At 43.7% G+C, this 20,166-nt stretch overlaps 1 protein-coding gene across 3 annotated transcripts in view; it reads left to right on the top strand.

Annotated features, from left to right (window-relative positions):
* AREL1 (apoptosis resistant E3 ubiquitin protein ligase 1) overlaps window positions 1-18,879 on the top strand; it is a 43,013-nt gene extending 24,134 nt beyond the window's left edge. For 2 of the 3 annotated variants that reach the window (XM_079767865.1, XM_079767866.1), the window contains 15 exons: window positions 4,972-5,141; window positions 5,442-5,622; window positions 5,796-6,043; window positions 7,482-7,559; window positions 8,214-8,355; window positions 8,467-8,588; window positions 9,564-9,639; window positions 10,151-10,260; window positions 10,942-11,121; window positions 11,294-11,419; window positions 12,544-12,673; window positions 12,761-12,819; window positions 15,141-15,230; window positions 15,979-16,154; window positions 16,254-18,879. In XM_079767865.1, the coding sequence (XP_079623991.1) occupies window positions 4,972-5,141; window positions 5,442-5,622; window positions 5,796-6,043; window positions 7,482-7,559; window positions 8,214-8,355; window positions 8,467-8,588; window positions 9,564-9,639; window positions 10,151-10,260; window positions 10,942-11,121; window positions 11,294-11,419; window positions 12,544-12,673; window positions 12,761-12,819; window positions 15,141-15,230; window positions 15,979-16,154; window positions 16,254-16,356 (1,991 nt within the window). In that variant the 3' untranslated portion in view covers window positions 16,357-18,879. Of the gene's footprint in view, window positions 1-4,971; window positions 5,142-5,441; window positions 5,623-5,795; window positions 6,044-7,481; window positions 7,560-8,213; window positions 8,356-8,466; window positions 8,589-9,563; window positions 9,640-10,150; window positions 10,261-10,941; window positions 11,122-11,293; window positions 11,420-12,543; window positions 12,674-12,760; window positions 12,820-15,073; window positions 15,231-15,978; window positions 16,155-16,253 lie in introns of those variants that run through there. The other variant, XM_079767867.1, reaches the window with a different exon arrangement.
* The last annotated feature ends 1,287 nt before the right edge of the window (window positions 18,880-20,166 follow it).

Raw genomic sequence — 20,166 nt, 5'->3', positions numbered from 1 at the left:
GTGTGTAGTGGTTTTAATTTGCACTTCCCTAATGGCTAATGATGTTGAACATTTTTTCATGTGCTTATTTGCCATCTCTGTATCCTCTTGGGTGAAATGTCTTTTCATGTCTTTTGCTCATTTCCTAATTGGATTTTTTGGTGTGTTGTTTTTTTACTATTGAGTTTTGAGAGTTCTTTATATATTCTACATACTAGTCTTTTGTTAGGTAATATGTTTTCTCTCAATCTTCAGCTTTTGTTTTTATCCCCATAATGGGGTCATTCACAGTGCAAAAGTTGTTCATTTTGGTGAAGTCAATTTTATCAGTGTTTCCTTTTATAGATCACTAGTGTCCTGGTGCACAAATTCATGCACATTGAAAGGAAATTAATTAGAAGAAATATTTTAATATCGCTATTCACCCTTTCTCTATAATAGAAGTGTCGACTAAATTCATGATCGACAATGACAGATCTAAACACATGCGTGCGATTGGTGCCAGCAAGAGCTTTATATGTATCATGCATGTGCGAGTCAACTTAGCCTTTTATATATATAGAATAAACTTGCTTAATTAGACCTGCTTTCTGATTTAGTTAAACTTTTTCCAGCCCAGTGAAGCACCTCAACTTCTCTTTCAGGTAATTTTCAGCAACACAGCAGTAAATATCAACACGAAGCAGATTATTATTATAGATCACTCAGGGAGAACCAAGGATAAAATATTTAACTGTAGCAGTGTTTGACTATATTCTGCGCATTGAGAAAACCTTGAAGTCATTTTCAAGTTCCACCATTTCTTACTTCTTTTCAGTTTAACATTTGGTTAAACTGTAAAATGTTTGCACCTAGCTATAAAGCAAGTCAGGTTCCTGGGCTGAAGAAACTCGAAGGACACTAGTCGCTAGGAAGAGGAAGCCGGGTGTTGCTACATGATGTCATTACCCAGTGCCCACAGCGACTCTTTCCGGGCTGAGCTGGGCTGTGGCCCGCATTTTGTGCCATGGGGTCTTCGCAGAATTGGCTGCGATTTGGTGGGGTGTTGCTCCGGGGTGGTGGCAGGGCCTGTGTCCCACTTGGGGGAAGCTAAGTGTTGGTTTGTCGGCGCCAGGTTGGTGGTGCCTTTTATTTTTAAACTAGAGGCCCGGTGCACGAAATTCGTGCACAGAGGGGGGTTGCTCCTCAGCCCAGCCTGTACCCTCTCCAATATGGGACCCCTCAAGGGATGTCCGACTGCCCGTTTAGGCCCGATCCCGGATCGGGCCTAAACGGGCAGTCGGACATCCCTCTCACAATCCAGGACTGCTGGCTCCCAACTGCTTGCCTGCCTGCCTTCCTGATTGCCCCTAACTGCTTCTGCCTGCCAGCCTCATCACCCCCTAACCACTCTGCTGCCAGCCTGTTTGCCCCCAACTTCCCTCCTCTGCCGGCCTGGTCACCTCTAACTGCCCTCTCCTGCAGAGTTGATCACCTCCAACTGCCCTCCCTTGCAGGCCTGGTCCTTCTCAACTGCCCTCCCTTGCAGGCCAGGTGCCTCCCAACTGCCCTCTCCTGTTGGCCATCTTGTGGTGGCCATCCTGTGTCCACATGGGGGCAGGATCTTTGACCACATGGGGGCAGCCATCTTGTGTGTTGCAGTGATGAGCAATCTGCATATTACTCTTTTATTAGATAGGATAGAGGCCTGGTGCACGGGTGGGGGCCAGCTGGTTTGCCCTGAAAGGTGTCCCGGATCAGGTGAGGGTTCCCTTGGGGCGTGGGGCGGCCTGAGCGAGGGGCCTGTGGTGGTTTGCAGGCCGGCCACGCCCCCTGGCAACCCAAGTGGAGGCCCTGGTATCTGGAATTTATTTTCCTTCTACAATTGAAACTTTGTAGCCTGGAGCGGAGCCAAGCCTGGGGCTCCCTCCGAGGCCGGCAGCCATTTCTGTTGGGGTTATAATTGAAACTTTGTTGCCTTAAGCGGGTGGGCCCGGCCAGAGTGTGCGAAAAGCTTTGCTTCCCCTGTTGCCGGCAGCAACCCTGGCCTGCTCTCTCAAGCTCCATTCTGCCGCCATTTGTTTGAATTTGTTTACCTTCTATAATTGAAACTTTGTAGCTTGAGTGGAGGTTTAGGCCTGGCAAGGGCAGGCGGAAAGCTTGGCTTCCTCTGTTACCTAAGAAACCTTGCTCTCTGTGGCTGTAGCCATCTTGGTTTGGGTTAATTTGCATGCTCGCTCTGATTGGATGGTGGGCGTGGCTTGTGGGTGTGTCAGAGGTATTGCCAATTTGCATATTTGTCTATTAGGTAGGATGACCAATGCATGTCATGGCAGCTCCTGTGTTGAGCGTCTGCCCCCTGATGGTCAGTGCTCGTCATAGCTACCGGTCAGACGACACTTAGCCTTTTATATATATACTAGTGGCCTGGTGCACGAAATTTGTGCACGGGGGCGGGGGTGTGTTCCTCAGCCCGGCCTACACCCTCTCCAATCTGGGACCCCTCGAAGGATGTCCTACTGCCGGTTTACAGGGATCGGGCCTAAACCAGCAGTCGGACATCTCTCTCACAATCCGGGACTGCTGGCTCCAGCCGTTCACCTGCCTGCCTGCCTGATTGCCCCTAACCACTCTGCCTGCGGCCTGCTTGTCCCCAGCTGCCCCCCCCGCCAGCCTGCTCACCCCCAGCTGCCCCCCCGTCCCCCGCTGGCCTGCTCGCCCTCACTTCCCCTCCCCACTGGCCTGCTCACCCCCAACTGCCCCCCTGCTGGCCTGCTCACTCCAAACTGCCCCCCCCCACCATCCTGATCACCTCCAACTGACCCCCACTGATGGCCTGCTCACCCCCAACTGGCCCCCCTGCTGGTCTGCTTACCCTCAATGGCCCCTGCCGTCCCATCCTGGCCTGATCAGCCCCCGGTGACCCAAGGTCCCAGCCCCTCCTTTTATTCTTTTTCTTTTTTTTCAGCTCCTCCTTGAGTGGAGGCCAGGGCCGGCTGGAAGCAAGTATCTAGGATTTATTTATCTTCTATAATTGAAACTTTGTAGCCTTGAGCGGAGGCCAGGGTGGGTGGGAAGCTTGGCTTCCTCCAATGCCGGGGCAACCCAAGCCTCCTGCTTGCTCCAGCTCTGTGGCCGGCCTCCATCTTGGTTGGGTTAATTTGCATACTTGCTCCTGATTGGCTGGTGGGTGTGGCTTGGTGTAGCAGAGTGATGGTTAATTTGCATGTTTCTCTTTTATTAGTGTAGACAGATATTTAGTGTCTGAGAGCTCTTTGACTAGTCCTAGATCCTGAAGATGTTATCCTATTTTTTTCCTAAAAGTTACATAGTTTTACATTTTATATTCAAGGTTATGACCTGTTTTTAGTTCATCTATATGACTAGTCCTAGATCCTGAAGATTTTATCCTATTTTTTCCTAAAAGTTACATAGTTTTACATTTTATATTCAAGGTTATGACCTGTTTTTAGTTCATCTATAATAATAAAAGTGTAATATGCAAATCGACCAAATGGCTGAACAGCAGAATGACCGTCCGGACAACCACACTACGACACGCACTGGCGCCAGACCAGCCAAGGCGGGTGCGATGCTATTGGTCGGGGGGCCTGCCATTGCCCCACAATCGCCCCGCAGAGGGAGGCCCAGGCCACCCTCTACAGGGCGATTGATCGGGGGGCTCCATGATCGATTGCCCCACAAAGGGAGGCCCAGGCTACCTGGCTGGTGGTGCAGTAGTGGGTGGGTGGGTGGGGCCTCCCTATGTGGGGCGATTGATTGCGGGGCTCCCGGACTGCGAAAGGGTGTAGTCCGGATTGAGGGACCCCACCCTCCCCAAGTGCACGAATTTCGTGCACCAGGCCTCTAGTTTTTATATAAGAGACTTGGGTCAAGGCTTTTTTTGTTTTGTTTGTTTGCATAAAGTTGTTCAGTTGCTCCAGCACCATTTGTTGAAAAGGCTATCTTTGCCCTGTTACATTGCTTTTGCACCTTTGTCAAGGATGAGTTGGGTGTATTTGTAGGGGTATATTTCTGGGTTCTTTGTTCTGTCCCATTGATGGATGTGTCTATCCCTCCACCAATATCACAGTCTTGATACTGTAGCTATATAATAAGTCTTGAAATTGAGTAAACTGACTCTTACCATTTCACTCTTCTATTGCATAATTATTTTAGCTATTCTAGGTCCTTTACCTTTCTCTATATATTTTAGAATAATATTGTCTAAAGCTACAAAATCTTGATGAGATTTTGATAAGAACTATGTTAAACCTTTATATCATTTGGGGAGATTTGACATCTTTACTGTGTTGAGTCTTTCAATTCATAAGTATGGTACATCTCACCATTTATTTAGACCTTTTTTATTTCTTTCATCAGTATCTTGTTGTTTTTAATATACAAGCCTTGTATATGTTTTATCTGATTTGCATCTAAGTATTTAGTTGTTTTTGTGTGGGTTTTTTTTCTTTTTTGTGACTTTTTAGCACTTAGTTTTAAGGCCTATCTCACTTGTAGATTTCTAATAGACTCTAGGCATTGTGTCCGTAACTCAGTTCTGTTTTCTCCAAGTTCTCTCATTTTCTTTAGTGCTTGAAGTAGTTAGGAATTTGTAAAAATGAGTCCTTAAAGTTTATTTGAATTAATCTCTTTGTTTTCTATCTTTTTCTCTGCCTCTTAATGGTGTTATTGTTTTTTAATACATTTTTATTGAGTTCAGAGAGGAAGGGAGAGGGAGAGAGAGATAGAAACATCAATGATGAGAGGGAATCATTGATCGGCTGCCTCCTACACACCCCACACTGGTTGGAGATCGAGCCTGCAACCCAGGCATGTGTCCTGACCAGGAATTGAACCGTGACCTCCTGGTTCATAGATTGATGCCCAATCACTGAGCCACGCTGGCTGGGCCTTAGTGGTATTGTTTATCCCTTGGAGTTGGGCTGGGATACAGTTCTCTTTGTGCCCTGAAAAGCACCTAACTGTTAAATTCCATTGTCTTTATTCCAGGAATGGTGGTTCCTTCCAAGACCAAAATTGTGTGCCATTTTTCTACTCTTGTATTGACCTGTGGGCAGCCACACACCCTTCAAATAGTGCCCCGAGATGAGTATGACAACCCTACCAACAATTCCACGTCCTTGAGAGATGAGCACAATTACAGTTTGTCCATTCATGAGGTAAGCAGCCTCCCCCTTCTTTCTCTCTGTGTTCCTTTCTCTATCATTCTTGCCCTTTCTATTCACTTCCATCTCTTCTCTCCTTCTTCCTGACTTCTGTGCTGTCCTTCCTTTCTTCATCTGATAATACCTATCTAATTAGTAACTATGAGCCTTAGATTAGCTCATAGATAGGATAGTTCTTTGTAAAGAGTAAATTAATTAGTGTAGACAGATATTTAGTGTCTTGAGAGCTAAATATTTTCCGTGCAAATACGGAAAATTATATATGTTTAGTGATGCTTTGTTTTCCTTGATTAGCTCGGTCCCCAAGAAGAAGAGCAAACTGGTGTCTCATTTGAGAAGTCAGTGACATCCAACAGGCAGACCTGCCAGGTCTTCTTGCGACTCACCCTGCATTCTCGTGGTTGCTTCCATGCCTGCATTTCGTACCAAAATCAGCCAATCCATAATGGCGAATTTGACATTATTGTCCTAAGTGGTGAGTTGAAAGAAAAGCTGTGATTTGTTCTTTGCATGCCTGTGCTCTTTTGACGACCTCACAAACATCTGCTATTTGAGCCAAGCTTAGCTCAGAGTCTTGTGGGCTAAAAGTTTAATTTTTTTTTTCTTCTCTGACTTCTACTCTAAACTTTATCCCTTATTCTACTTCAGAGAATGAGAAGAATATTGTTGAACGCAATGTGTCCACCTCAGGAGTGAGCATTTACTTTGAGGCTTATCTTTATAATGCTGCCAACTGTACCAGTACACCATGGCACCTCCCACCCATGCACATGAGCTCTTCCCAGCGCCGGCCTTCCATGGCTGCTGAGGAGGAGGAAGAAGATTCACCTTCTGAGTGTCACACCCCTGAGAAGGTGAAGAAACCGAAGAAGGTGTACTGCTATGTGTCACCAAAGGTTGGAACTCCCATTCTTGCCTCTAAATCTCCCAGCCCCAGCCTGCATGTAATTGGTAATAGTCTGAGAATCAGGCAAGATCACTGACTTGTAGGGTTTCTAGGATGCTAAGAGAGGTTACTTAAAGTGAAGCAGCAGAGAGTGTGCCACCTCTTCTGCTGCAGATGTTTGGTTTGGACTAGATTTAAGTCTCTGTCTGGAGATTCATGTGCCTTGGAACTTTAGGGAACCTGTGGCATTCTGCCCTTTGAGTGCTTCTGGGAAGATTTTTCAAGGCATGGCTCTTAGAGCTTTAAAGAAAGTTACTTTAAAAGTTCCTCACTAGTATAAAAATTACTGTTGTCCCCTTGTGCTTTTTCAAAACAATTTGATCTTTCATTCTGTGATCTGTGAAACCACAATAAGTGGATGTCACCATCAGGCTACAGGATTAGAACAGAGAACTTTTGGCAGAGACAAGGAGGTGAACTTCCCAAGGGCCCTGAGCTAAGAGGTGCTTTGTGTTAGAGATTTAATATTTGTATTTTGCTTGTTCAAACCTCGGAAAAATGAGACTCTTGAAACATCCCATTATATCCCTTTAATCTCATAATCAAAACAGTTCTAATACTATTCTCCTTCAGAAAACTTTGTTACGTACCATTTGTCACTTAAAAATCTAGCCTTAATTTGGCCCGGGGGAATGGTGGTGTATAGATGAAACAGGATTGGTTATGAGTTCATAATTGTTGAAGTTGGTGATGGGTTCATTATACTCTTTTTCTCTTCTTTAGTATGTATGTGAAATTTTCTTTAATGAAGATTTTTTTTAAATCTAGAAAAAATCAGCTACTACACATCAGTTAACGGATTTTTTAAATTAAAAAAAATTATGGCATTGTTTTTTTCTTTTTGTAAATAACATAAAGAGATCCTTCTTTACTCTTAATAAGGAATTTTTATGAACCTTTTTGTTTGAGACTCCACCCCAATCACCTTTCTGTCCCCCACCCCCTTTTCCCTGGCAAATCCTTGGTACCATTTAAATAGGGATAAAGCAATAGATAGGGGCCACTGCTGTTCCATGTCCATTGACTTAAAGAAAGTCTCTCTGAGCAGCACCGAACTGAGCAGAAGTAGACTTTTATTGTTTCCAGGTGAAATAATGTTCTCTACTCATAAAGTGAAAACCTGAGCTCAGATATTTACAAGTGGTAGTAAGACTTAAATGTTAAGAGTATGAAATATCTTTATGTGAAATTGCACTGTCAGAGGGTTATTTTTAATTTGCCTATTTCAGGAGGGTGATATTACTTATTTGATTTCAATACTGACCTAAATTATCCTTTTTGTCCATAGATGAAAAGGGTTATCATGAGAAGTATAGATGGGGACTCTGATATTTGAGTTAGCCTTTTTATTTATCATTCACTTCATTTTTTGTCTTTTGGCCCACCAGCAATTCTCAGTGAAGGAGTTCTACCTGAAGATCATTCCCTGGCGCCTTTATACCTTCCGAGTGTGCCCAGGAACCAAAGTAAGTGGGTCCTTACATCTGGTTCTTGCTGAGCAGGCTTCAGCCCTGGAATAGCTCAGCCTGTTAGCAGTAATTTCATGACATGTGATGAAGAATACAGACAGTATAATAAGACACGTCTTATAGGAATTTAGAAGCAAGACAGAATAATGCAAGAGTTATCTTTTTCCTTAGGACTAAATTAATGGAGAGGGTATTAACAACTTTGCCCCTAGCTTGGTCTCCCAGTATATTGAAGCTCTTTTAGAATCAGTATTTCCATATATTAATTTTTTTTTAACTTTTCTGAGCTTTTGCAATCTAAAGGCAAATCACTTTCCTCCACCCAGTTTACCCAACCTCTTCAGGTAGTTATTTGCTATTTTATAGATTCTTTCTATTTTCATCCTGCTTATATTCTTTGTTAGAAGGTCTGTAGTGTTGCCTGTGATTCTTACTAAAGGCAATCTCTGGGTCTCAAATAATTTAAAATAAAATTTGAATTCAGAGCACTGAGGTAAAAAACAAGGACATGTACTCCTGGTAGGTACTCATTTGGAGAAACAGGCTTAACTTGTTTTTGTTGGTTGGTACAGAGCATAGGGTTGTGGGTGGTTTTTGCTGGAGTTGAGGATTTTATAAATTAACTCCTTTTGTTCTCTCCTCCTTTGCTAGTTTTCATACCTTGGCCCTGACCCTGTCCATAAGCTCCTTACACTGGTGGTAGATGATGGCATTCAGCCTCCTGTGGAGCTCAGCTGTAAGGAGAGGAACATCCTTGCAGCCACTTTCATCCGTTCCCTCCATAAGAACATAGGTAAAGTTGGGCAGTGACTGCAGCTACTGTGGGTGCCTGAGGGTGTAGAAGTGGCCTGCACAGATGTCTTGTAATAAGGCTGTAATCATGATGAATCTTGCGGCTCCTCAGGAGGCTCTGAGACCTTTCAGGACAAGGTGAACTTTTTCCAGCGAGAGCTTCGGCAGGTACATATGAAAAGACCACATTCCAAAGTCACCCTGAAGGTCAGCAGACATGCCTTGTTGGAATCGGTGAGTAAAGCTTCATCTCTGTCAATCGTTATCTAAGTTTTTCAGCTAGGAGCCTCTTTGATATTTGGTTATATTCTTCAGGTTATCTTTTTCATGAAACCCAAACTTTTCTTTAAACATACCTGTTAAAGACGATTCTTCTGTTTGATTATACTAAGTTTGGGGCAGATTTGTTGGAGGTATGTTATTAAGGAGAGAGACTGGTTGACACATTGGCTTTAGAATCTGTACTGAACTAGCTCCTGAATAAACTCATGGAACTCCTATGCAGGGCAGGTATAAGTAGTTGTTACAGAAGGAAGTTCTTGTTATGGAATCCCTGGAATAGAAGAGCTCTTGTTGGATTACAAGGCAGTGATTTTTGTTGTCACTCTGGTTTGATGGAAAAGGAACACCTGATGTGTGTCTGTCTCCACTGCACAGACGCTGGCATAGTTCTTACATTCCCCAAGAATGAGAAGGCTTGGTCCCAGTCCAAAATGTGTTTGTGATGTTTGGCTCTGGTAGGTGTGATTGGAAACCTCTTTTCTCAGCCACATTCTCCATGTGGTATGGCTCCCTGTCTGAACCTAGCCTTTGGATAAAGACGTCTAGCAAATAGACTGTACTTTACCAAAACCAGGACTCCTTGGTTCTCTTGCTGACAGCTTACTAATCTGAGCTATTTTTAGTTCTTTTTTTCCCCCATTTTTAGTTCTTTAAGCATCTTTTCATTAATAAAATGAGGATTGTAAAAAGAAAAGCAAGCGTCAACTTTTCAACAAAGTAATGGTGTAAAGATAAATTAGATTATTTTTAAAAACCTTAAATTTCTTCTGGAGATACATGTATTTTAATTACAAAATGGTGTTATTAAAGCTCGTTTATGAATAATAGATTGCCTCCAAGAACTAGTAGACAATAGCATTATTCTTGTTAACACCAACGAGATGCCAGCCAACGTTCTGATACTTCCCTCCTTTCGCTACTTTTCAGTCTCTGAAAGCCACTCGGAATTTCTCCATCTCAGATTGGAGCAAGAACTTTGAAGTGGTTTTCCAGGACGAAGAAGGTCAGTTTTGAAATTTCATATTCATCTTTTTAAACTCCACTCTCACTCCTATTTCTTACCCCCTCTCCACAAAAAGCAAAACCCCCTTAAATACACCCCAGGTTCTTTTTCCAAGGAAAAAAATCATGAGTCAAGATATAAAGGGTGGTGTTTACTGGCTGGATGACTTGGTGGATCTTGTAGAGCACAGACATAACAAGGGCTTGGAGGGAGAGATCTGTGAGTTTGAACTAGAAGGGCAAACTTTTCACCTTTGTAGAACTAAGAGAAATGTCCATTTCCTGGGATATTTTATCTCCTGTGTTTCCACACTAGGGGGTATTAGCTTAGTGACCTTTAATCCTAAAGGATGGGATTTCAAAAAAATGTCCAGTTTATGTGGGTTGGAAGAGGGAAACAGTAAGGTAGTGGAATGGAGGGAGTGTGGAGAGTATAAAATAATGAATTAATGAACAGACATGATAGGAGATAGTAGGCCAGAGTTACTTTTTATTTTCATTATATTTTTCAGCTCTGGACTGGGGAGGGCCTCGCCGGGAATGGTTTGAGCTAATCTGCAAAGCACTATTTGATACCACCAATCAGCTCTTTACCCGATTCAGTGACAACAACCAAGCATTAGTGAGTCTGTGACTTCCCCGTGGGTGGGTTGAAAATGTAGATTATGTTATAATGCAGTAGACTGATGAGTTTGAGATTATGAATCTGAGAATCTGACAATTTGTGCCCTGTTCTTACCTACAATATGAACTAATCAGTTAACCTCCCTCTGCTTTGCCTTCATTATTTCATCTCTAGGATAAGAGAAAATGCAGACAGATGAATATTTTACTAAAAAGCATTATAATGCAATGGCCATTCTACTGATTATAATAACTAAGCCACTTTTTCAAAACATGCCTGAAGCTATTGAATTCTGTACTAGACCTTTGACTAAGCAGAGGTGTCAGGAGGAGAGAAGTGGACTTTGGCTGAAGGAAGTTCTAGTTTAGGGAAAAGGCATCATCACATCATGCACTGATTACTTCCATACTCAGCCAGATGAAGCCACAAACTTAATGTAAGATTCTTCAGCCTAATGTAAGTCCATCTTTGCCCTTTATCCTCCAGTCACTTGAATTACTCAGTAGTGGCTACCAAAAGGCCAATACCATTTGGATGGGCTTTTGGTAGCCACTACTGAGTATTTGATTTAATACTGAAATTCTTGCTCTCTTGGAATGGAGTTGGGAGGGAGGGTCTTTCCAGAACTAGGCTATAAGAAAAATGGCCCAAAGCTTTTTATGTCTGTTTTTTTGACAGGTGCACCCCAACCCTAATCGCCCCCCTCACCTACGCTTGAAGATGTATGAGTTTGCGGGCCGGCTTGTGGGCAAGTGTCTCTATGAGTCCTCTCTAGGAGGAGCCTACAAGCAGTTGGTCCGTGCTCGCTTCACCCGTTCTTTCTTGGCCCAAATCATAGGACTACGTATGCATTACAAGGTAATGTCTGAGATGTGTCTTTTCTACTAACGCCCCTGGCCCTGAACTCTGGAGTCTCTCCACTCTGAGCTAATTATTCTTAAGGTTGAAGGGGTAAGTGGTTCCTAGCAGTTGTAAATTTCATTTCTGGGTAAGAGTAGTCATGTTCTATTCTGTCTTTCTGTCTCCTTAGTACTTTGAAACGGATGACCCAGAATTCTACAAATCTAAAGTTTGTTTTATCCTCAACAATGACATGAGTGAGATGGAGCTGGTCTTTGCAGAAGAGAAATATAACAAATCAGGTCAATTGGATAAGGTGAGAAAAAGGACCAGAGCCTGCAGGCCCCATGACTCCCACCCTCTTCCAGAGCAGTGCAGCATAATAGAACTTCCTGCAATAATGGGAATGTTCTCTGTTCGTGCTGTCCGCTGAGCACCCAAAACGAGGCCAGTGTGACCAAATAACGGAATTTCTCATTTTATTTTATTTTCATGAACTTAAATGTAAATAATCACCTATGAGTAGTGGCAGCCTTGTTGGACAAGGTAGGTTTAGGTCTTTGCATCCTAGACTTTATGATCTGGCCCATTTTAGTGGAGTAAAAGACACATGAACCCAGCTATCCCACCTATTTCCTTTCTAGTAGAAAAAGGACTTAGTGATAATGCAGTGTCACTGCACAGGGAGCTTTGGAGGGGATGGCATACCTATCTCAGCTTTAGTGGTGTTGATATAGATGACTCCTATTTTAACACTACCTGTATATTTTTAAACCTTTTATTACAAAATTATTAGCCCAAAGTATTTCTGATGCAAATGTGGTTCTGTTTACATTGTAGTGCTAAACAAAATCATATGATAATGATGAAGCCAAAGTTGCAGTAACATACAATTGAAAGCAAATAGCAATGACTAAAAAACTGTGACCACTGATTGATACCCTTGTACTGATAATCACATATCCTGTGTGACTGTTGTGGGACTGTAAGGGAAGGATGTAAGGGAACAACTGATCCCGTCTTAGAATTTCTAAAGAGATTTCTTCACTACTTACCTGGCTTTATTTATTCTCAATTGGCTCAGGGGTTTAAGAGAAGAGGTTGCGATGGTTTAATTTCAGTTCATAGAGACACTGAACTGTTGCTAACAAGGGACCATAGTATCTTCTTCCTGTTGCATCACCGCTGTTTGACTAGGTCAGAGAAGACCCCCTCAGATCCCCCTCAGAAATAGCTAGTAGAATACAGCAACAGTGGTAGGAACCCTGAAGCTTAGTAACTGTACAAAACCAAGTGTGTTGAGAAGCTGAATGCACAGCAGAAACTTGCAACTGTGATGGACTTCTTTAATGCTGTGTTTGTGGGACATACCAAGCAGCTGTCATCTTACAAACACTCATCCACAGCCTCTCCCTGTCTATCTTTTGCATCTTATTTTAGGTTGTAGAACTCATGACAGGTGGAGCTCAAACCCCAGTCACTAATGCGAATAAAATCTTCTATTTAAATTTGCTGGCCCAATATCGGCTGGCCAGTCAAGTGAAAGAGGAGGTGGAACATTTCCTGAAAGGTAAGATTCTGTTTGCTCTTAGCTTTGATATGAAAGTACCTGTGTCCATGGTGTGGGTATAGTTTTAACTGGGCTACTTTGTTTCAGGCCTGAATGAGTTGGTCCCTGAGAACCTTTTGGCTATTTTTGATGAAAATGAGCTTGAGGTAAGTGCTTATATTCACAAACCCCCATTCTTGTCTCAGTGTTTTAGTTTTCACACAGGAACTTCTGTTATGAGATGTGAAAGCCCTTCATGCAAGGTTGATTGCACTGTTATCACTCTTCCCATGCATTGACCCATTCTTCAGCTTTTAAAAAGTTAGAATGTGTCCTAGCTGGTTTGGCTCAGTGAATAGAGCATCAGCCCATGGACTGAAGGGTCCCGGGTTCAATTCCAATCAAGAGCACATACCTCGGTTGCAGGCTTATGCTGGAGGCAACCAATCAATGTGTCTCTCTCATATTGATATTTTTCTCTCTGTGTCTCTCCCCCTCCCTTCCAGTCCCTCTAAAAATCAATGGAAAAATATCCTCGGGTGAGGATTAAAAAATAAATTAAAAGTTAGAAAGTAAAAATTAGAAACCAGTAAATAGCTAATTATTTTTGAAGAGTAATACTTAATATTCACTTATTTATCAAATATTATTGATATTGGTTGAGTACTAAAGAATTAGTATCATGTACAGTCTTTGATTTTTAAAGATGACTTAAGGGAATAATAGGACATATTTGTTCAGGGACTATTTATTGAGTGCCTCCTGTATGCCATGAGTAAGACAAAGTCACTGCCCTCATGGGACGTTCCAGTGAAGAAGACATATTTCAACGTTTGGGACCACAATGCTATACAGTTAATATATTCTTATCTTAGATCCTGTAATAACCAAAATATGGCTCTATGATGGTAAATGCCATTCTATAAGTAGCAAAATACAAGTTTGTATCAGGTGTGAACAAAACATAAAATCAGTTTGTTTTTACCTGCTGCTCACAGATGATACATATAATGCAAATTATTAGTTTCAACTTTCCATGGCTTTTATGAGGAGTGTGTTTTTTGCAGACTGTTTTCTGTATGGAGAAAGTTCTTTAAAAATGAAAAAACAAAAATGTTTGGGTGGGTTTGTACAATTTTTATTCTTACTAACTGAACTGTTTTCGAGAACAAGACTCAAAGTCTTGTGCAATTTTCATTACATTTTATACCTTTAAATATGAAATCTAAACAAAATGAACTCTCATCTCTCAGCCTAAAGTTTCTGATAGAAACCTAATGCTGTTATTTTGGGGGCTGAGGAATAGCTACTGGTATATTTGTTTGCATCCTGAAGCAAAGCATTTAAAACAATTTGTAAAAGTGAGTAGGAAGGAAGGACACAGTCTCTTACAGTTCCACATGCTGCTCTTAGTTATTCATTAGCTCAACAAGTTCTTTTTGAAGGACCCAAGGCTCCTAAGGCTTAATTTGAGCTTTTCTTGTCTCTTGATTAGGATGTATCATTTTTTATAGCCATTGGATGAGTACTCACAGTCTGTGAAGTAACATGCAGGATCCTGAACCAGATTAGGACATGAACAAGATGTTTAGGGCTCTGATCTCATTAATGTTCTCATTTTTTGGCATGCTTTTTAATTTATCTGATCAAGTAGGGGCTGGGCTGAAGAAAAGGAAGGTAGTAAAAGTTCAATCCACAAAAGGATGGATCCTGGGGAAAAGGGAAGGCCATCTGACAGATTTATCAATGGGCCTGGGGGTCTTCATCAAAGGGAAAGGGCCTGCTTTTCTCCCTGGTGCTTCTAGGCTACGTCCAGATCAGACTGACAGTAAACTTAGTTCCCTTTTTGTCCTTTGTTTCCATTCAAAATAATCCACAGCAGCAGTTCTTAATTAGATGTATGCATCAGAAATGCTTGGGGAACTTCTTCAAAATACACAAGCTTGTAACCTACTCCCAGAGATTCTGATTCAAAAGGTCTAGGGTAAGACCACAGTCATCAATATATATTTTTAAAAGCTGTGTGATTTGCCCTGGCTGGTGTAGCTCAGTTGATTAGGCATCGTCCTGTGCACTGAAAGGTTGCCAGTTTGATTCCTGGTCAGGGGACATACCCAAGTTGCAGGTTCGATCCCTGGTTGTGGTGCATGCTGGAGGTAACCACTCAATGTGTCTCTCTCACATCAGTGGTTGTTTGTTTGTTTTTTCCCTCTCTCCCTCTGCCTTCCTCTCTCTCTAAAATCAATTTGAAAAACAACAACATATTTTTTAAAAAAAGGCTGTGTGATTGTTAGCACATTGGTTAGGAAACTTTGGCCTATTATAATTGATTTTCCTAAAGCAGTATTTTGGCATTGTGACCTCACCTTTTGTCTTTTTCCTGGTGTTTTCTTTATTCCACATTTTTGCATATTAACATAGGTAACCAACCTTATGCTGGGTCTTTGTTCCTCTGAGTGTCCTAGTAACACCTGACTATCTTCTCCAGCTACTGATGTGTGGCACGGGAGACATCAGTGTGGCTGATTTCAAAGCCCATGCAATGGTCGTTGGTGGCTCATGGCATTTCAGAGAAAAGGTAAGTGGGCCAGATTTCTTTTAGTTGGACTTGTGCCATGTTGTAAAGAAAAAGTTTCAAAACACAAAAGTTGAAGCCCTGGCCGGATGGCTCAGTTGGTTGGAGTGTTGTCCCGTACACCTAAAGGTTGTGGGTTCAGTCCCTGGTCAGGGCACACATGGGAGGCTCACATTGATAAACCAGGGGTGGGAAGCCTTTTTTCTGCCAAGGGCCATTTGAATATTTATAACATCATTCATGGGCCATACAGAATTATCAACTTAAAAATTAGCCTGCTCTATTTGGTAAAATATTTAACTAACTCACCCCCAATGCCTTGGCAGGGCCAGACCTAATGATTTCGAGGGCTGGACATTCCCCACCCCTGCTCTGAACATATCCTTGGGTGAGGATTAAAAAAAAAAGTTGAGTCAGAAAAGCAGACATATCAACTGGGGAAAAAATGATATATGTGTGGGAAAGACAAAAGGGACCCCTGGTCTCTATTGGCTATCATGCTGATTGCCACAGGAACAGTGCATTGGAAAGTCAAAGAAATAGAACCAAGCATTCGGCGACCTCTCTCCTGACTGTGTGACAGTGCAAGCTCCTAGAGAGTTTGTCAGCTCTAACCATTCCTATCCCTGTCCTGACAGAGTGGTAACTGGGCCACACCCCCTCTTTGGGGTGTCCTGTTGCTTCCTTGCCCTGAGGTCAAACCCTGGGCTGCATACTGGTGTGACCCCCAACCTTGTGCTCTCCCTGCCAGGTCATGAGGTGGTTTTGGACCGTGGTTTCCAGTTTGACCCAGGAGGAGTTGGCTCGACTGCTTCAGTTCACGACAGGCTCCTCTCAGCTACCACCCGGAGGCTTTGCGGCCCTCTGTCCCTCGTTCCAGATTATTGCTGCTCCGACCCACAGCACGCTGCCAACTGCACACACATGGTAGGTATCTGACGGCCCAATGCATGCTCATGTGAGGGATTAGTTTCCCAGCCTTTGTCAGTGGTTTTGAGTTAATCACTTTTCCCCTTGCCCTTCCAGTTTTAACCAGCTGTGCCTCCCTACGTATGACTCGTATGAAGAGGTGCACAGGATGCTGCAGCTGGCCATCAGCGAGGGCTGTGAGGGCTTTGGCATGCTCTGACCACTCTCCTGCCATCCTCTTGGCTCCCGTGCTGCCTGGAGCATCTGGGTGCGCACAACAGACATCATAACCACTGATGCTAACAGAACACATAACCATCAACCAGAAGCTGCTGCATGCTCCCCAGTGTCTGGAGTATTTGGTCACCTACAGGCCTTGTCCTTCCCTCTCCCCCTTCCTGTCCATCCTCTCCCCGTAGGCCACTTTGGCATGGTATGTATGCTGAGCTACTCGTTCAGTCACGAGAAGAGGACCGTGCTGCTGTAATTCCACTTGGTTCTTAGGAGATCTCAGTAGCGGGAGCTGCCTCATTAGCTGAAGGAGATTACACAAAGGGCTCAGCTCTTATTGGGGAGCTGGTGCCCTCGCCTTGCTATCCTCCTCTGCTTATGCTCCTTCGGGGTCCCTCTGTGGCCCTCATTACTTGACCTGAGGTCTGTGAGTCCTTCTTGTGGGCAGGGTTATTGCCTCTTCTCAGCAGGAGCCAGGAGAAGCACAGATAGAAAGAGGCCCACATGCGCAATCTTTGGTTTTGTCCCTCTGCACAATGGCAGGCATAGGCGTTGGCCCTGGACTACCTCTAGTGGGGACTGAGCACAAATGGATCTTTCTGTGTGGTTCCAAACTGGAAAAGGAGCTTTCCTTGCAGGCATTTCTGGAAATGGTCATTAATTTCTAAAGAATTCTAAGCTTTTTCTTGCGTTTGAGCCAGTGAGAAAAGCAGACCTAAGCATGTGAAAGATAGCTGGGCTGTGGCCTCCAGTGCTGAATCCGCTTCTCCTTTAAGGTTGGGGCATGTCTAGGCATATGGCTGGCTTGAAGACTACTGATGCTTGTCCCTAAGTTTGTTCTTTACGCTGAGGTGTGGCTGGGCCTGGTCACCTGCCTCCGAGTTATGCAGTCTGCTAAGAACTGGGATTCTTTTGCTTTCTGCTGAAGAAAATTTTGGAGCAAGGAACTGGGATCGTAAGAATAGCATGCCAGTGATCCCTGCTTCTCTCTTTGCTTGGTGTTCTCTGGCAGCACTGGGGCATGGGAAGGGGACCAGCAATTCAAGTGTTTTCACAGGTCCTTTGGGTCAGGACACTGGGAACAGAGGAGATACGGCAGGCAGTAAACACCTAGCTGCCCCAGTTACTTCCCTTCAATCCCTCAGTTACCACCAAGGGCAACTAAGAAGGGAGGAAGATATATTAGGTTCACTATTGCGTGATGATTGAGGAGAACCTGCTGCTGTCTCTTGGATGATGGCAACATCCTTCTTCATTACAATTTGAATGAAAACATTTGCAAGACGCAAAACCTCATCAACTGTCCCACATGTCTGTTTTTAAGAAGGCTTTGCTGCAATCTACCATTCCCAATGGGGCATTCAAGTCTGAGACTATTACAAGCCATCTTTATCGCCAAAACCAGCAAGTACACAGAGTCCAGAGAGGAGGCAGGACTGTGGCATTGCCTTGGCCTCCTGGAAGCAAGTCTGAGCCCTCCTGCTCCCAGGGATCACAAGGAACAAGCCCTTCTGAGCTGCTGCTGTTCATGCCTGACCTCACTCCTTCGCAGTCGTCATTTGTCCTTCTTGGTGTGGGTGCTGACCTCACTCATTCTTGGGGTCCAGGATCCAGTGTCAGGGCCTCTACACCACAGGGTCCTGCATGCCACACGGTCACTGCTCTCCTCAGGGACCAGGACAAGGTGCTGCTGCTTGCCCCAGTGTTTCCCGTGGGATATGTACAGGCAAGCTTTGTCATCACCCTGGGAAACATGATGCTGCCCCTCGGCCCAGAGAGGGGTTTCCAGCGGGGGGCCCGTGGGCTGGTTCTGCTGTCTTTGGCAGTTATTCCTCTTCTGGATTCTGCTTTCACCCCTCCAGCAGCTCCCCACAGACTGACGCTGGAGCTCGATTTGATTTTCTTGGCTAGACCTGTCATTTTAAGCTCTGGTCATAGCACTTTTCAAAGCATCCTGGGCACCACTACTGCCCAGCTGGGGCAGCTGCATCCCTGTGGGGGTCCTGACCCCAGGACCTTTTGTTTAACAAAACCCTTTGGTACTGTTGTGGTTTTTCTATTCTTCCAGTTTATCCTCTCTCCTAACTGTTCAAATGTATCTTTGCTCTTTTGGGCCTTTCTTTTACCTTTTTTTTTTCCTTCTAATCCTGCTTTGGTACTAGCCAGTGTGGGGAAAGGTACAGTGTGTCGGAGAGAAGTAGTGTGTGTTACTTCTCGGGCAATTTTCTATTCACATTTCTTATTTTGGCCAGTTCTTTTATTTATGCCCTTGTGGCCCAGGTACTTTGGGGGTCAGCTAACCTCCTGGCCTTCAGTGTCTTTGAAGGAGACCAGATACAAAGTGAACACCAAGGAGAACATCGGCATGTCTCTAGAACTTCAGCGGAGACCAAGCCCTGCTGCAAATTTGTCAGGCCAGGCAAAAGGGCCAGACAGTTGCAATGATTGTGTAAATATTTTGTACAGTAAATAAATAAATGTTTAAAAGGACTAAGGAGTAGAAATATTTTTTTGCATTTTCCCAAGAATTCCTTCAGAAGCCGGCGGCTCAGGGTAGGATGTACACTGGGAGACCCGCCTGTCCCAGGCCTCTTGCCCTTTCACCCTTCCCTGATTGCTGTCCATGGTGCCAAGGGGCGCACTGTCATTCACACAGATAGCCAGTGGTCAGGACAAGTGCTTGTGCAGCTTGGCAAGAGCAGAGGGGGTCTGTTCTCATCAATCTTTTAAACATTAATTTGTTACAGTTTTACTACATAAGAAACTCAGTGTAGAAAATTTGCAAATGAAAAAAACAAGAAATAAATCACCTGCCACCCAGAGGTAACACTAGAAACACTTTGATGTATCCTGATTTTGCATATAATCACATTTATTCCCCCCCCCCCCCCCCCCCCGCACCCCTAACCCTTCCACAAGTGCTCTGGGTGTGGCAAACAAAAACACAGCTCCTCAAATTTGGCAGGTGGTACCAATTCTTTTCCAAACAAAGATAAACTTGGCAGAGAGAAAACCAGGCCTGATTTATGTCTAGAAAGAAAAGTATTAGGGACCCTGGCTTTCTAAGAGAAGTAATCATGGTGTCTTGTACAGTAATTCCTAATCTGGAAAATCAAAACAAAATCCTATTTGGAATTCTTTTTAAAATTCAGATTTTTGCCCCCATGCCCAGACCCAATGAATTGGAATCTTAACTGGAAAACTCTTTTACAGTGCTTTTACCCTATTTCATCAAGCTCCTGAGTGATATGCCATGTCACAAAACGAAACAAAATTCTCTCTGATTTTACATTTTTAGGTTAACTGTCCTACATCTTTTATACTCGCTGCCCTTGTGGCTTTGAATAAGTCACTATGAACACTCAGTGAGTGATTTCATCTCATCCTGAAGTTGTTATTAAGACTCGAGAGGCTAGTAAGATTATTCTTAAATTAAAACAAAAGATACTGCTCAGCCGGCATGGCTCAGTGGTTGAGCGTCAAACTATGAATGAAGGAGGTCACAGTTAGATTCCTGGTCGGGGCACATGCCTGGGTTGTGGGCTTGATCCCCAAAGTGGGGTGTGCAGGAAGCAGCTGATCAATGATTCTCCCTCTCTGTTCCTCTCTGAAGCCAATAAAAATATATTTAAAAAAAATAAATACTAGTTTCAGCTTCTCATGTGCCGGTACCTCTGAGCCACTGCACATTGAGCTCTCAGCCACACTCTTAGGGCTACAATAGAGGTGGGAACAGAGGGCTCCTTACCTCTACTTCGGCTTCACTTAGATCCTGAAGTATAAGAGACCAGCTCCAGGT

This window comes from Cnephaeus nilssonii (genome assembly GCF_951640355.1).
Source record: "Cnephaeus nilssonii genome assembly, chromosome: 4".
Taxonomy (NCBI): Eukaryota; Metazoa; Chordata; class Mammalia; order Chiroptera; family Vespertilionidae; genus Cnephaeus; species Cnephaeus nilssonii.
Note: the sequence above shows the minus strand (reverse complement) of the source record. Positions and strands in the feature narration are given on the sequence as shown.